The sequence below is a fragment of the Sorex araneus genome, chromosome 3 (assembly GCF_027595985.1).
Source record: "Sorex araneus isolate mSorAra2 chromosome 3, mSorAra2.pri, whole genome shotgun sequence".
Classification (NCBI taxonomy): Eukaryota; Metazoa; Chordata; class Mammalia; order Eulipotyphla; family Soricidae; genus Sorex; species Sorex araneus.
This window is the reverse complement of record NC_073304.1, coordinates 58,794,075-58,810,635: the sequence shown is the minus strand read 5'-3', so window position 1 is coordinate 58,810,635 and position 16,561 is coordinate 58,794,075. Positions and strand designations below refer to the sequence as shown.

The window sequence follows — 16,561 nt, the reverse complement described above, 5'->3', positions numbered from 1 at the left end:
ATGGGCACTGATGAGGGGATGGTTGTTTCAGCATTGTAATTATTTTCCACATGGTGATTCAATAAAATAAAATTCTTTTTTTTTTTTTTTTTTTTTGGTTTTTGGGTCACACCCGGCGATGCACAGTGGTTACTCCTGCTCAGGGGACCATATGGGATGCTGGGATTTGAACCCGGGTCAGCCGCGTGCAAGGCAAATGCCCTACCCTCTGTGCTATCACTCCAGCCCCAAAAATTCTTTTAAAAAAAAGGAAAAGAAACAAAAAAAAAATATCTAGCAGCATAAAAAAATCTCCATTCTGTTTTCCACAAAGGCTCTATCCTTTATTGGAGTCACATCTGGCAGTATTCAGGGCTTACTCCTGGCTCTACACTCAGGGATTACCCTGATGAGGGTCAGGGGGGACCATATAGGGTTCTGGGAATCACACCTACTTGGGCAGACACTTTGCCCGATATACTATCACTCTGGCCCAAGATTATGTCATTTTAAATTCCCACTCACTATACTGGTGTCCAATTTTTCTGTATCATTGCCCACACTTGTTATTTTCGGTTTTCTTGATAAAGACTATCTTAACAGGTATTCATACCCCTTGGATGAAATAACTTTGATTTATATTTCCCTGATCAGTAATACTGAGCATCTTTTCATAAACCCATTGGCCATCTATATATTTTCTTTGGAAAGACAGCTAGTTTTCTACTTTTCCCTGGGGAAGGGCAGAAGGTCCCCACATCTGATGGTGCCCAGAGGACCATGTGCTACCAGGGTTAGAAATCAGGGCTTCTGGGATACAAATTAAGACTTGGCCTTAAGGGGGCTTCTCTCCCAACCTCTATGTATATTTACCACTGGGTTTATTTCATTTCTGAGAGTTGGAAGAGTTCGTTATAACTCGGGGAAGTAACCTCATATCATACATATGGTTTGCAAATATTTCCTTTATCATAAACCTTTTCACTCAGGTTCTTTTGCCATGCAGCAATTTTTTGGTTTGATGTATTATTTCCTTATTTTCACTTCTGTTGCCTATCTTGGTGTTAGAAGAAATCACTGCCAAGACAAATACTATGATGCTTTTCCCACTTTCTTCTAAGAGTTGTATAGTTTTAGGACTGAAGCATAAGTCTTCAATCCCCTTTGAGCTGATTTTTCTGTATGCTTTAAGAACCGTTGCTATTTCATCTTTTTACTGCATTGTGCTAGAGGTCAAGTTTCTTTCTTTCTTTTTCCCCAAAGTGCTTCCTTTATAATGTGCAGATCTTGTGTAAACTAAAAAAGTAATTTTAAAATCATTTTTAAGGAATAACAATTTTAGGTAGAGGTCAAATTTCTTGTGGCTCTAGAATTGCACCTGAAATTCTGTGGATCACACTCGATGACATGACATTGTCAGGGCCATAACACAGTTCTTATTAAACATTCAAGGCAGACACTCGGCCACAGAGCCACATCCCTGAGACCCCATATTCATTCTTTTACACGTGAATACCCAGTTTTCCCTACATCATTTTACTGAAGATGGATATTATTTTATTTTTTATATTTATGATTTTCTACAGGTTTTCAAAAGACCTTCTCTACACTATAAGATCATATAACTAATGTCATATTTTCTTTAGTAGTTTTGGTTATTTTAACATGTGAACTTTTAAGGGTCTTCCTCTTCTCCCCAGTTTCCCTGCCAGAAAAAAAGAAAATTTAATTTTACCATATTATTCCTTATATAATCTAACCTCCCACTGTCACTTTTAAGAAATTTCTTTATGGTTACAAGTAATAAATTACAAAACCGAAGTGGATTGAACAATATAAGAAATTTAATATCACACATAAATAGTCCAAAGATAAAGCAATTCCAAGCAAGACTGGCTAATTCGGAAGCAAAATCTACGTGTTTTCTGTCTTTGTATCCTGCTGTCCTCAGTGATGGTTTCCATCTTCACGCTGATCCATTCATGGTCAAAACAAGCGAGAGATATACTCAAATGAGCATTGACCCCAAACAGTGAGAAGTACAGTCCACTGAATTTTTGTGTAAATAATTCAATCCAATCCACACCTTAACCCTTAGGGAAACTAAATAAGGAAATAAAAATGTTAGATCCATCACTAGCCTTTTTACCCATAGGGAAGAAGCTGAAAGCAGAGACTATAATAGAAGCATAAACAGTTCTCCCAAAAAATTAGTATTCTCTGACTATGGAGTCCCTGTATTCACATTTTCCTTTGGTGGGGGGCAGGAGGGGGTACCTAGGGAGGCAAAACTTGGTACTCAGGAGCCATTACTGATTCTGGGCTCAGGTGTTACACCTTGCAGTGCCATGCATGCCAGGGAACAATACAGGAGAGTCACATGCAAGGCAAGCTCCTTAATCCTGTTCTCTGTTCCACCTTTAATTCACATTTAAACTAACCTGTAGTTGAATTAAGGACTTAACTCTATTAAAAGTAAGTTTTTAAGCAATTTAGACAGTCAAGTGATATATATACCCTGCGCACAAAAAACAATTTATGTAACGAAATGCTTACACAGGCGTAAAAATTCTTAACAGAATAAATTATAAGCAATAAAAATTAAGCTTTAGTGTACTACTTGTTTTTGTTTAAATAACTAAAATAAATTTACAAAACACACCCAAAAAGTATTCTGACTGATGCATTTTTTTTTAATACTAATTTGCCAACCCCTGAGTTTTGCTTCTTCATTTGTGGTTAAATACACATCACTCTAAGCCATAAAGAAAGTTTAAATAAAGGTCCTTTGTTTTGGTTTTATTTGAAATCAGGTATTCATTTTGAATAGTTTCAGGAAAGCAAATGTTATGGTAGAATGCCTCTTAACTGTTTTAACTTGGTCAATGGTAAATCAATAAAACACCTTACCTCTGCTTAAGAATGCATCTTTCGTTATATAAATTATCAAACAGCTTATATCAATATAAATGTTCAAATGAAATTAAATCATTGCTACTTTGAATATCTTATGTGAATAATTTATCTCTTTAAACTGCTGAAGTCTTTGCTTCTCAGTATATTTTACAGCTTCTGTATCATCACCTGAAATTTACCTAAAAAAGAAAACAATGAAAAATCATGCTTTGATTTTAGTTACTGAAAACTTGCTGCAGAGATGCCTCCAGACTTCAAGCCAGACCGACTTCACCAGGGTGCCTTAGATGGGGGCAAGTGTTATCCCTCTACCTGCCCCCTAAGAGCCCCAGGGTCAGCCAACTTCCAGAACCCAATGGGAAGTATAGGTACGTGGGTTCAGTGACAACAAACTCCAGGCTTCAAGGGATAGGGGATGGCCCGGTCCCTCTCGTCCCCCTGTCCATAATTGGACCTGGAGGTCATGCCTATTAACTGCCTTCCCCCTGCTACTTAAGCTCCTTAATGGCCATGATCCACAGACACACAAAAGAATCTCCGAACTAAACAGCTCACTGCAGAAATTTCTCCAGACCCGAATTATCTAGAATTTTTGAGCTCCAGGATCACACGGCCGTAATAGCAGCCATCTTAGGCTATTCATAACAAGCAATACAAATGAGAGTATGAGGGAGATTGTCTGCCACAGAGGCAGGGGGAGGGTGGGATGAGGGGGATACTGAGAACCGTGATAGTGGAAGATGTGCACTGATGGAGGGTTGGGTGACCAATCATTGTATGACTAAAACTCAAACAGTAAAGCTTTGTAACTGTATCTCACGATGATTAAAAAAGTAATAATAATAAAATTAAATTAACATTCTGAATACAAAAAAGAAGTAATGTGGAGTTTATGCCCAATTCAATCAGTTAAATCAATGGCTGAATAAATAGTAGTACTCCTACATTTAAAAAAAAAAGAAAGAAAAGAAACATGAGAGGGGAGACGGGACTGGGGAGGGGGGGAGGGATGTTGGGTTTACTGGTGGTGGAGAATGGGCACTGGTGAAGGGATGGGATATCAAACTTTGTAAGGGAGAAACATGAGCACAGAAATGTATAAATCTGTAACTGTACCCTCACGTTGACTCACTAATTAAGAATAAACTATTAATAAAAAAAAAAATTAAAAAAAAAAAAAGAAAAAAAACATGAACTTACATGCAGGCATTGAAGACACTTCGGCTGTTACAATACTTTTTATTCCCAAATTTGATAGGCCACCTCTGATTAAGCCACATGTAAATGCTAAATACTAAAAGAAAGAAAAATATTATTTAAAAAATACTAAGAACTTACAAAGATAATAAAACTATCAGTAAATAACATTTCATTAAATCCCATTGTAAATAAGCCACTGCTGTTTAAAATTATCAGATTTCCAACTTCTTGGCAATTAAAACACAGACATAAAACTTTTGTTTTGTTTTGGGGCCACACCCAGCAATGCTCAGGGGTTATTATTCCTGGTTTCAGACTCTGGAATCACTTCTGATGGTACTTAGGGGACCATATGGGATTATACAAACCAAAACCCTAGTCGGCTCTGTGCAAGGCATACAAACCTACCCATTATACTATATCTTTAGCCCTGATGCTAAGAAATTTTGTTTGTTTTGTTTTGTTTTCAGGCCACAACCAGTGATACTCAGAAATCACTCTTGGTGGTCCTTGGTGGGGGTGGGGGATAGAGAACCACATGGGATGCCAGGAACTGAACCAGGATATGGTGTGTGGAAGGCAAGCACCCCACCCACTGTACTATCTCTCTGGTCCAGTTTCCCGAGTATTTCTCAGGCCCCAATCAGGCCCTAAAGTTATTTTAATATTATGTAATGCCTCCTATTTAATTTACAAATGTGGTAACTGTTAAACAAAAATGTAAAACGCTAGTTAAAACCTCTCTTAAGTGTCCCCAAGTCCCTCAAGCACTTCTGGATGGGTCCCTTTTTTTTTTTTTTTTTTTTTTTTTTAAGTATTTGCTTACTTTTGCTATAGGGACCATTCCTGGCAAAGCTGTGTCAGAAACATTCAGGGACACACTCAGTGGTACTAGGGAGCTGGGGGGAGACATACAGTACCTGGGACCAAACATAAAGCCTCAGAACTGCTAGTCATATACTACCACTTGAACTTCCTCCTGGTCCCAAACAGTCTATTGTGATGGGTATGAACATTTTTCCTATTTGCAAAGGAAATCCCAGTCTTATATTCATTAAATACCTTAGAAGCATGTTCTAAATATTGTTTTCCTGCAGACATTTGAGTAAGCAGACGAAATTTGTTATCTTGAAGCACATAGATGCCCTGTTCCAAAAGAAAAGAAAAAGAAAAACCCTAAGTTAATGGTCTACATTTGTTTTTCCCTTTTTTTGTTTTTAGGACCACACCTAACAGTGCTCAGGGCTTACTCCTGCTCTGTGCTCAGGAATCACTGTCGGCAGGGCTCAGAAGAAACCATATGAGGTGCCAATGATCAAATCTGAGTCAGCAGCATGCAAGGCAAGTATCATACCTGTTGTATTATCTCTCTGGCCCCTTATTTTTATATTAACAGAATTTTTGGAAGAGAAATTATGGCAGGAATTAAGCAACACAAGAGTTCTTTACAAGTTAAATGTGCTCTACAAATTAAACATAAATATATTTATGATTCCACGTATTATCACCACCGATTAATAACAATTAAGGAACCAAATCCTAAGACTTTTTTTTTTTTCATTTATTTAGGATTTGGGCTACCCCTGGTGATGCTCAGGGGCTCACTCCTGGCTCAGTACTCAAGAATTACCCCTGGCGGTGTTCAGGGGCCCATATGGGTTGCCGGAGATGGAAACCGGGTCAGCTGCATGCAAGGCAAATGCCCTACCTGCTGTACTATCGCTCCCCAGATCCTAAAACTTTTATTACTCTAGCATTTGTTACTTTTTTTTTTTTTTTTTTTTTTTTGCTTTTTGGGTCACACCCGGTGATGCACAGTGGTCACTTCTGGCTCTGCACTCAGGAATTACCCCTGGCAGTGCTCAGGGGACTATATGGAATGCTGGGAATCGAACTTGGGTCGGCCTCGTGCAAGGCAAATGCCCTACCCGCTGTGCTATCGCTCCAGTCCCACATTTGTTACCTTTTAAAACTTAAAATAACCTAACAGTAAAAATGAAGAAATCGCTTTCATTACTAGTAACAGTCCCTTTGTTTTTAGCACTATTAAATAACAAAAAACAATAGCTTTTTTGGAACACAGCCAGGGGTCCTCAGGAATTATTCTTTACAGGACTCAGATACTACAGTATGAACTCAAGTCAGGCACGTGCAAGGCAAGCACTGTGCCCACTATACTATACTGCCAACTCCAGCCATCTCTTAATAATAGATTCCAAAGTTGACTAGAAATTTTTTTCTGTTTTAAAGAAATCACTTTCATATTAAGTTGAAAAGATCTGAAAAATAAGCTAAGATTATCTAAATACCTGATGATTTGTCCTAAGATTGTCGATTTGTTTCTTGAATACTGTAGTCCAAAAATCTTTACAAACAAACTTCATTATATCTAACTCATCCTTGAATCTTGCAGTATCTTTTGTAAACCTAAAAAGAAGAACTACAAGTAATAGAGTATTTTTCCTTCTCAAAGAAAGCAGGATTTCCAATTACGGCAATTTTTGACAGTCATGAAGTCCACCAAGCAAAATAGACCTTATCGCTACGGATTCACATGTTATATAATATATGGTTAAAATTAATGACAGTATATTAATCTATTAGGAAGCTATAATTTAAGGAAATTCATTCTACCTAATACTATCATGATATTGTCATATTAACTATAAGAAGTTCAACAAGCCAGGTAGTAACATAGTATCACACTAAAAAAAGTATAAATTTTAAAATTACATGTAAACAGACCTTTATTTTTAAGGAATGGCCAATACTTGCCAATGCTTGGGGATAATTCTTGGCAGTGTACAGGACACTATGCAAAGGAGGAAATTAAACCTGGAGTCCAGAGAACAAATATTGCATTTCTGTTCTTTGTACTACCTCCCTAGCCCCATAAATGGAAGACTTAAAGTATTTTCATCCCTATCCATTTAAGAGAAACTCCATTTAGATTAAACAACCTACAAGACCTAAGTAAGAAATACAACATTATTTTTGTTGTTTCAGTGCACTAACGTTTTCAGGGAAAACTGTCTAAAGTATGTAATATTCCCTTCAAATATGAAAACATAAAAGTAAAACTGAGTTAAAATAATAAGAACTGAAAAGAAATTTTAATTAAAGAATAAAGAAGTAATAAAACTTGGGAATTAACATTAAAGTATCTCAAGTTTTACTCAATCTTTAGAAATTGTTAGTTATAACCTACCTGGAAGAAAATTTTCAAATCCATACTGCTCACCTTTCTATCAATCCTTGTCCAACTCGAAACCCCATGTTTTCCAGTTTAGTAATACAGCGTCCATTTTCCTATTAAAAAAATATACACATATCTATATTAGTTTTATTACTTTTAGAATGTTAGATGTTATCATTCAAAAATTGCTTTTAAATGATTAAAATATTAATGTAGAGGCTGAAAATATAGTACAGCATGCACCCAACCAGGGTTCAATCCCAGTCATCACATATGGTCCCCCAAGCACTGCCAGGAGTAATTCCTGAGTACAGAGCGAGAAGTAAGCCCTAAGCATTGCCAGTGTGGTCATAAAAAACAAAAAATATACCCATCATAAAATGGGGCCAAGAAATGAACAGAAACTTTCCCAAGGAAGAGATACAAATGGCCAAAAGGCACATGGAAAAATGCTCTGTATCACTAGTCATCAGGGAGATGCAGATCAAAACAACCATGAGATACCACCTCATACCACAGAGATTGGCTCACATCCAAAAGAACAAAAGCAACCGCTGGTGGGAGGATGTGGGGAGAAAGGGATCCTTCTACACTGATGGTGGGAATGCCAATTGGTTCAGCCCTTTTGGAAAACAATATGGACACTTCTCAAAAAATTAGAAATTGAGCTCCCATTTGACCCCGCAATACCACTGCTGGGAATATATCCCGGAGAAGCAAAAAAGTATAGTCAAAATGACATCTGCACTTATATGTTCATTGCAGCATTGCTTACAATAGCAAGAATCTGGAAAAAAACCCAAGTGCCCGAGAACAGATGACTGGTTAAAGAAACTTTGGTACATCTATACAATGAAATACTATGCAGCTGTTAGAAAAGATGAAGTCATGAACTTTGCATATAAGTGGTTCAACATGGAAAGTATCACGCTAAGTGAAATGAGTCAGAAAGAGAGAGACATAAAAAGATTACACTCATCTGTGGAATATAAAATAACAGAGTAGAAGACTAACACACAAGAATAGCAGAAATGAGTCCCAGGAGGTTGGCTCCATGGCTTGGAAGCTGGCCTCACATGCTGGGGGAAAAGGCAGCTCAGAGAAGAGAACACCAAGTAAAATGTGGTCGGAGATCTTGAGTGGGAAGGGAGATGCGTCTGAAAGTAGACTAGAGATTGAACACGATGGCCACTCAATACCCCTACTGCAAACCACAACACCCAAAAGGAGAGAGCGAACAAAAGGAACAAAAGGGAATACCCTGTCACGGGGGGGGGGGGGGGGGGGGGAGGGGAAGGGGGGAAGAGATACTGGATTCATTGGTCTTGGAGAATGGACAGTGGTGGAGGAATGGGTTCTCGAACATTGTATGAGGGAAACACAAGCACGAAAATGTATAAATCTGTAATTGTACCCTCACAATGATTCACTAATTAAAAAATAATTTTTTTAAAAACACCAAAAAATATAACTAATTAAAATAATTTTTTTTTACTAAAACATTAGCAAAAAGTGAATGATTAGTTATACTTGAAAACTTCTGTAGTGCCAATAATTTTCATAAGACAGTAAAATAAACTGGGAATTTTTTTTAATAGAATATTTATATAGTTTATTTATTAACCATATATTTCATATGTATAATAACTGAGTAGTATTTTGTTTCATATATAAACCACATCTTCTGGGGTTTTCTTATTATTTTTTGTTTTTGGCATCTGAGAGGTGCCAGGAGGCCCAGAAACCCCTCCCAGTGATTCTCAACTAACCAGGCTGGAGGTTCAATTCCAGATAAACTGGGAATTCTTTATTATTACTTTTCAGTAATGGTATGCCTCTTCCTAATTATATTAGCCCCCTTTTTTTCTTTCAACTATTCTTTTCTCCTCAGTTATAAAAGCTGGTATCACTTTTTACTACTTTCTGTGAAAGAAAAGCAGATACAAGAAGATCACTTAGAATACTGTTAACTGAAAGCAGAGAAATGATAAGGGCTCTCTTCAACAATAAGGATGAAGGTAGAAGATGGGTTCTGAGCAACATGTGGCTAATTATTCCTCTTACATCCTCATCATTCCCTTTAGATATCACTAAGTTCTATTTTTCATTCTCCAAAATATCTCTTAAGAGTCTTTTGCTTTGGGGGCTGGAGAGATAGTACAGTGGGTAGGGGATTTCCCTTGCACACAGCCAACCTGAGTTTGATCCCTGGCACTCCATACTGTCTCCCAAGCCCACCAGGAGTGATCCCTGAGCATAGAGCCAGGAGTAACCCCTGAGTACCACCAGGTGTGCTTCTCCCCGAATGCCACTCCCAGAGTCTGAAATTTCTGCAGCAACTCCACACTGCCATATTTTTCTTCTGCCTCCTTGCACACCATGTTCCTTATACTGCATCCTCTAAAGTCAGTTCACAGACCCACAGCTTTCTCCCTAATACTTCAGAACCAATGCCTCCGAAATACTCTGCACGTAGTATCAATTACTATTCTTATTCCTAGTTTTTCTTTTACTCTCCATATGCATCCCCAAACCTGCTCAGGCAGAAGTTATGATTTTCTTTGTGAAATTCTGAAACATTATGTCTTTATGATAAATTTTTATAAAGGATACTTAGTACTGGAAGCTACTGTCTTATATTTGTAGTGCAGGTACACCAATCTCGCCATCATTATCCTAGGGTCCCTTCTCCTATCCATTTACTTTGTCTCCTCAGTTACCAGTTCTATTGATCATGTCTCAGAATAATATTCTCTACTGAATCATTCAGAAATACACTAGCAGAAAGTATGCTTAAATGCAGAGTTTCTAAGTCCTAGTAAATACTTATCAATATTGCTACTTGCAATGAGGTCATGCAGGAAGCACTGATTTTTGGGGGGGTTTTTTGTTTGTTTTTGGGCCACGCCTAGCAATTCTCAGAAGTTACTCCCGGCTCTGCATACAGAAATCACTCCTGGCAGTGCTTGGGGGACCACACAGGATGCTGGTGATCAAACTCAGGTTGGCCACATGAAAAACAAGCTCTCTACACACTGAGATACCTCTCCAGTCCCTTTGTTTTCATTTTAATCATAAATCTATTTTTATTCTCCCTTCCCCCCACTATTCCATTGCCATCATGGTGGTGCTGTTATGGCAATGATTGGGGGCTGTGAACTAGTGACAGTGGTATGTATGTTCATCCCTTTTATTTCCAGCGCTCACAGGATGTTGCACCTCAGGCTGTAGTATTCACACTCAGCCACAGGGCTGAGAGTGGCACACCTTTTGGTGTGGCTGTTATATACATGCTCACCAGGGCTCACACTTCATGAAGATAATGAAGCAATGTTCATCAAGGGCTGCTGTGGTCCTCTCACACAAACTGGCCAGAGCTACACTCTCTGGCTGTGGTACTCACACGTATTTTTCAGTTGCTCACCAGGTTCATAGCCCATTCTGTGATGCTTACCCATACCTGAGGGTGGTATGGCTAGAAACTGCATGTGGCAGCAGAGATCAGACAGCAGAGCTGCCTGGATCACACTCAGCGGGTGCAGGAAATTGGAATTAAACTTGTGACTATATGCTTGAAAAGCAGATGGTCCGAGCCCATCCACTATTCTCTGTGCTTGACACCAGAATAATTAATGCTGAGGGGCAGGAAGAGAGCTCAAGGTGCTAGAAAACACGTCTCGAATACATGAACCTGGCTTCCCCCCCAGGGCTGCCCTCCCCCTCCACTAAACAAGAATATTTCATTCCTTGTTTTCTAAAATTGGTTTTCAATAAACTTCTAAATGCCTGATTGTTCTGGTTTTTAGACTTAATTGTTCTTGATGTAGTCTGAAAAAATCACTGATCTAGAAGGGGGGAATATTGGTCTTTTTCTTTATTCCACACCTCAAAGCTTATGAATTTGTCTGAAAAGATATAGAAAATAGAAAACCTACCTCTGAAACCAGAGAAATAGCTCTAGTGGTAAAGCACATGTCTAGCACATGTGAGGCCTTGAGTTCAATCCCCATCACAAAAAAAAAAAGTTCAAATGACAAAAATTTAAGACCTTTCTTTCTGAATTTAGTCCTATACTAATTCCTCCCCACACAGGGAGTTCCCTTTCCTTTCTTTTCTACTTTTCAATAAAAGTTTCCACTTAAAAATATTTTTAAAAGTATTTTCTTTTACGTTCATTAGCATACCTCTTAAAATTAGCAGTATTAGAAAAGCTATTTGATTATGATTTACCAGTTGGAAAAGAGTTTGATTAGAGTTGGAAGACTAAAAATACCAGAGCAGAATGAAGAGAATTGACTGTCAAGTGGTAAGGAAGCCAAGAATTTTACACTCTAAGAGTAAAGGAAGTATGTGCTAATTACTCTTTCTGCACTAACAGCAAATAGCTGCTACTAAGGGCTTAACACAGATTCAAAACTTACTCTAGATTAATATCTACTGAATGTTGATGGTACACTTAAAAGTTTCTGACTTGGGAGGAGCCGGAGCGATTGCACAGCAGATAGGGCATTTGCCTTGCACACGGCCGACCTGGGTTTGATCCCTGGCATGCCATATGGTCCTCCAAGCACTGCCAGGAGTAATTCCTGAGTGCAAAGACAGGAATAACCCCTGAGCATCGCTGGGTGTGACCCAAAAAGCGGAAAAAAAAATAGTTTCTGACTTGGGAAAAAAATGTGGGTCTGATTGAGAGCAGAATAATTAGGTTCATTCCTATTATTTTTCCTGATGTCTCCTAATATCTCCCACCAAACTATGCCAATTGAATGTTTAAGTATTTGAATGTCGATCCCTTCCCAACCAAGTTCCCTGCCCCAATTTATATTACTGAAAACATTGATAGTATTAGAAGGTGAGGCCTGGTGAGATGATTCTGCCAAGAGAAGGGTGCCTCTTAAGGGCAGGATTAGTAAGTGATGAAAATCAAGCATCCATATAACCCCACCAAACTGAAAATCCTGTAGAGTAAGCAAGAAGTTGAAAAGGAAATGTACAGAGCACAGAAGCCCACAGTGGGGGCCAAGCAGTTGCTGATGTGGCTGAAAAGAGTCCTCTGCATCCTCCACAGCATCCTCAACAGAAGTGTGGGAGAACCACCTTACCCTCACCCCTGTCAACATCATCACTGAGGTCTGTTAGATGGCCCTGAAGAATGACCATAACTGGCATACACAGAAGTTCTTTTAGCTTGTCGCAGAGCTAGTGGGGCTCCTGAGAGCACTCTCCCAGTGGCAGAAGAGTGCCTAGACATGATCTGCCTCTTCCTGGTCAGCTGCACAGCCACCACCAATGACACCCACAACATGTACACCAAGAAGCCCCAGTCACTGACAACAATGTAACCAACGCTGCCCACAACCACAGGCTAAAACTAATGCACTGGTGAGCATCTCCCATTGCACTCCAGAGTCCCTCAGGGTCTATAGGAGCCAACATGGTTTAAAAAAAAAAAATCATTCTTGGGTGGGTTAGAGTGGGCACAGTGCTTGCCTTGCACCCGGCCAATGCCAGCTAGATCCTTGGCACCCCATATTTCCCCGCAAGCCCTGTCAGGAGTGATCACTGAGTGCAGAGCAAGGAGTCACTCTGAGCAACACTGGCTGGCCCAAAAACAAATTTAAAAAATGTCATTTGGGGGATCTATTCTACAAGAGGACTGGAGCAATAGCACCGCGGGTAGGGCGTGCTATCTGGGTTCAATTTTTCCGTCCCTCTCGGAGAGCCCGGCAAGCTACCAAGAGTATCCCGCCGCACGGCAGAGTCTGGCAAGCTCCCCGTGGCATATTCGATATGCCAAAAACAGTAACAGCAAGTCTCACAATGGAGACGTTACCGGTGCCCGCTCGAGCAAATTGATGGGATGACAGTGCTACAGTGCAGTGCTATTCTAACGGAGTAATAAATAACCATGCTGCTTCCTCATCTTTAAATTTCATGACAATACCAACTGATTTGACACTTTCACTTCAGCATGGTAAAGCTAGATTAATGTTGCAAAGTGGATAGGGGTGTTTGCTTTGTACTCAGCTAACCCGGATTTGACCTCTAGCACCCCATATGGTTCTCTGAGTACTGCCAGGAGTAATCCCTGATGGCAGATCTAGAAGTAGGCCCTCAGCAACACCAGATATGCCTGTGCCCCCACCCCACCCGCCAGCCACCCCTGCCAAAATTCTAGCTTCAGCTCTCAATACTTGGCACTCTTTGTATCCCATCTAGCCACAGTGAAATGTTCAAGCGTCTTCAAATCAACCACTTTCCATCTCTCTATGCCTTTATTTTTAACTATGATGCTTTTCCTCCACGAACTTTTCAATTCTCTGTATCTATCAAGAGTTTTACAAAACGGACTTCTGACTTGAGCATGACTCCAGAATATCACAGAACAGCCACTACACCTCCATAGTTCTCTATCTAATCTAACAGTACTATTAGAACCACCTGAATCTTCAAAAATTGAGACCAGGATTTTATCTTATTCAACTAGCATAGTATCAGGCCCACAATACACACTTAATGAACAAGGACTCGTATATGTTTAACATGGAAGAGGAGAGGAGGTGATTGTTTCACTAATTTCTACATCTTTCAGCGCTTACAACAAGTTGACATATATGGCACATTTTGAATTAAATCATCGGTCTCTCCTAAATACAAAAAACGTCTGCAAATGCCCCTTTACTTTGACATCAAACCTCATCAGGCTTCTACCTTCGAGGTGTGTGGAGTGGTTTCCTGAGGGCTGGGGATGTGGGGAAAGGGACAAAACTCTGACACCGGGGCAAATCTGCAAGGAAGAGGCAAACTTGGCGGTGCACGATCAACAACGCTGCGCAAGCACAGGAGTGAGAAACATCTGGCCTGCAGGACCAAAGAAGTTTCCTATTAACACCATCAGATGGGAAAGAGAAGACGAGGAAAATCTCTAGGACACCTGGTGGTGAACCCGCTAGTCCACACCACGGGAGGCTTTCTGTGGCGAAGGGACAGGGGCTGGGAGGGGGTGGGAGGGAGGAAGGGGGGATGGATAAGGAGTGTCCTCGCAAGGGGGCCGGATGGGTGTGAGGCAACACTCACCACCTCCCCGTGCTCCGCGGACTTGTACACGCCAGACACCATCTCGTTATGGAGAAGCAAAAATAATGCCTCGTCCGCCATTTCCTGTTTATTCTTCCAAGCTCTGGGTTTCGCCGCCTTCTCTTGGGCCCGGGTTCGGGGGTTCCGGGCAGCGCCCGAACGATTTGGACTGCGCTGCCACTCCCTCTATCCGCAGCTCGGTCTCACGTTGCTAAGAGACAGGGGAATTCACAAGGCTTCGGGAACGCTGGCGAGCCCGGTACCGGGACAAGCCCACTCGGGGCCACACTCGGGCTGAACAATCTGACAGCACCGTGAACCAAATCCAGCCGGCCGAGCCGTTCGGCCCCTGGGCGGGGGGCGAAAACACAACTTCCGGTCCTCTCTACCCCGGCATTCCGCCAACTCTATGGTCATAGAATTCGTCCCCGCCTCCCGGGTGACTATTGGAGGAAAAGCTCGTTTAGGACGTCGAAGGCGGGAAATCCTGGGCAAAGACCAAAGGGGTTCCCGCTGACATCTGTTTTAATTAGCTCTGATGGAAAATAATGACAAAATTTATTCGCTTAATTAACCCATCTACTTCCTGTCATCTGTTCCCCAAGCTGAAAAGATGCTATAAATTTTTTAATTTATTATTAAATTCTCCCAATCCATATTGATTAGCCTGGGTATACAAAAATAGCTAGAAGTTAAAATTTTAAAAATGAGGATGGGAACGTAGTATAGCTGACAGAACATTTGCCTTACATGCAGCCTATCTAGTTCGATTCCTGTCATCCCATAGGTCCCCCATCCCGCCAGGAGTAATCCCTGAGCACAGAGCAAGGAGTAGTTCCTGAGTACAGCGTGTGCGCCGCTCATCCCCAAACAAAAACAAAATAAAATATAGATGCGTATTATGAGTTGCAAGCAAAGATAAAAGGATGGAGTAAAGAGAGACATATAAACATGAAACCTATTAGTACAGGATTTGGTGAATGGGAAAGTGCTCAACTTCAGAAAAGATTTCCCTGTGAGATGTATTTTTTGTGTGCTTTCCTCCTCGCCCCACCCACCCACATCCAATGGTGCTTATGGCTTACTTCAGCCTAAGGTACAGGGGCACCCTAAGGTGTGCCTGGATCCAACTGGGCTCAATGAGTACAGGGCAAGCGCCCTAACCTCAGGGACCTGTAGCGCATGCGCTTGCTTCCTGGACCCCATATCTTGTCTGCTTTTCTGTTTCTTTTCTTTTCTCCACTCTGAAGAAGCCTGTGTTCTCTCTTCAACATACACTTCTCCCTCACATCTTTCTAAATGTTTCATTTCAACCTTGTTTCACAAACAAAAGAACCGGTGATAGATGTGAGATTTAACTCCTACGTAGAAGTAAATAATTGGCTAGAAAACCCGCACACCTTAATTTTGAAAGTTTCTGGTTCCAACTTGTCGTTAAGCCTATGATTAATTCTTCCAAATCACAAAGCAGATTCCCTGCCCCAAACCCCATTAATTCATTGTTTACCCCATAATGGCATCTTGAACTTGCTTTAATTGGTAACAGTAACTTTTCAACTCCTTTTGCCCTATCACAAATATTTAAGATCGTGTTCATGTTCCATATTGGAATTGGGGCAACTTTTGTTTTTATATCTTATATCTTTATCATCATATAAATCAAGCATAAAAACATCACCAAAGCGCTTGAAACTGTAAGAGTGTGATTTTTTTTAATTTTTAATAACGGTGATGTAAAATTTTCCAGTACTGAAACTCCCCATATGTTATCTTTTGAAGAATGCAATTCTCTCTTCTACATCAAGGAAAATTGGTCCAAATCATTTATTGAGGTTAAGAGCATGAAAATGAACAATTTACTAAGATTTATTTCTCAAACTATAGTAACGGGATTCCATATCCAATCTAATGATTAGATTAATAAAAGGATCTTCCTGTTGCTTCATTCCTGGCTTTATTCCGCTCATTTACATTTCATCCAATCCAGGTAATCCTGCGGCCCAACCCCCCTCTCTGGGCATGCGCACCAACAGAATAGCCACACCCTCTCCTAATCTAATCATTTATCCGGGAGCTAGAATAGACCCGCCTCCCAACTCTAAGGGGATGAGCTAAAATGACGTCAGGCTACAGGTTAAAAAGATGTGGAACAGTCGTCTCACCGCGTGAAGAGCAGGCGCCCACAGCCTACCC

General features: G+C 40.4%; 1 protein-coding gene across 1 annotated transcript; it reads right to left on the bottom strand.

The window, feature by feature from the left end:
• Positions 1-1,801: 1,801 nt before the first annotated feature.
• On the bottom strand, positions 1,802-14,737 carry TRAPPC6B (trafficking protein particle complex subunit 6B). The gene is made up of 6 exons (XM_004612135.3): positions 14,369-14,737; positions 7,337-7,404; positions 6,405-6,522; positions 5,158-5,241; positions 4,096-4,189; positions 1,802-3,074 (listed from the first exon to the last, which is right to left on the bottom strand). The coding sequence occupies exons 1-6, from the start codon at positions 14,447-14,449 to the stop codon at positions 3,043-3,045; spliced, it is 477 nt and encodes a 158-aa protein (XP_004612192.1). The 5' UTR covers positions 14,450-14,737; the 3' UTR covers positions 1,802-3,042.
• Positions 14,738-16,561: the final 1,824 nt, after the last annotated feature.

What these genes read in the sequence shown, in the direction of transcription:
- TRAPPC6B (XM_004612135.3), bottom strand. Translation starts at nt 14,449, where the DNA reads ATGGCGGACGAGGCATTATTTTTGCTTCTCCATAACGAGATGGTGTCT. An exon ending in GGACAAGGATTGATAGAAAG is followed by an intron (nt 6,523 to 7,336) that starts GTGAGCAGTATG and finishes TCTTCTTTTTAG; the next exon opens with GTTTACAAAAGATACTGCAA. An exon ending in ATTTAGAACATGCTTCTAAG is followed by an intron (nt 4,190 to 5,157) that starts GTATTTAATGAA and finishes TCTTTCTTTTAG; the next exon opens with TATTTAGCATTTACATGTGG.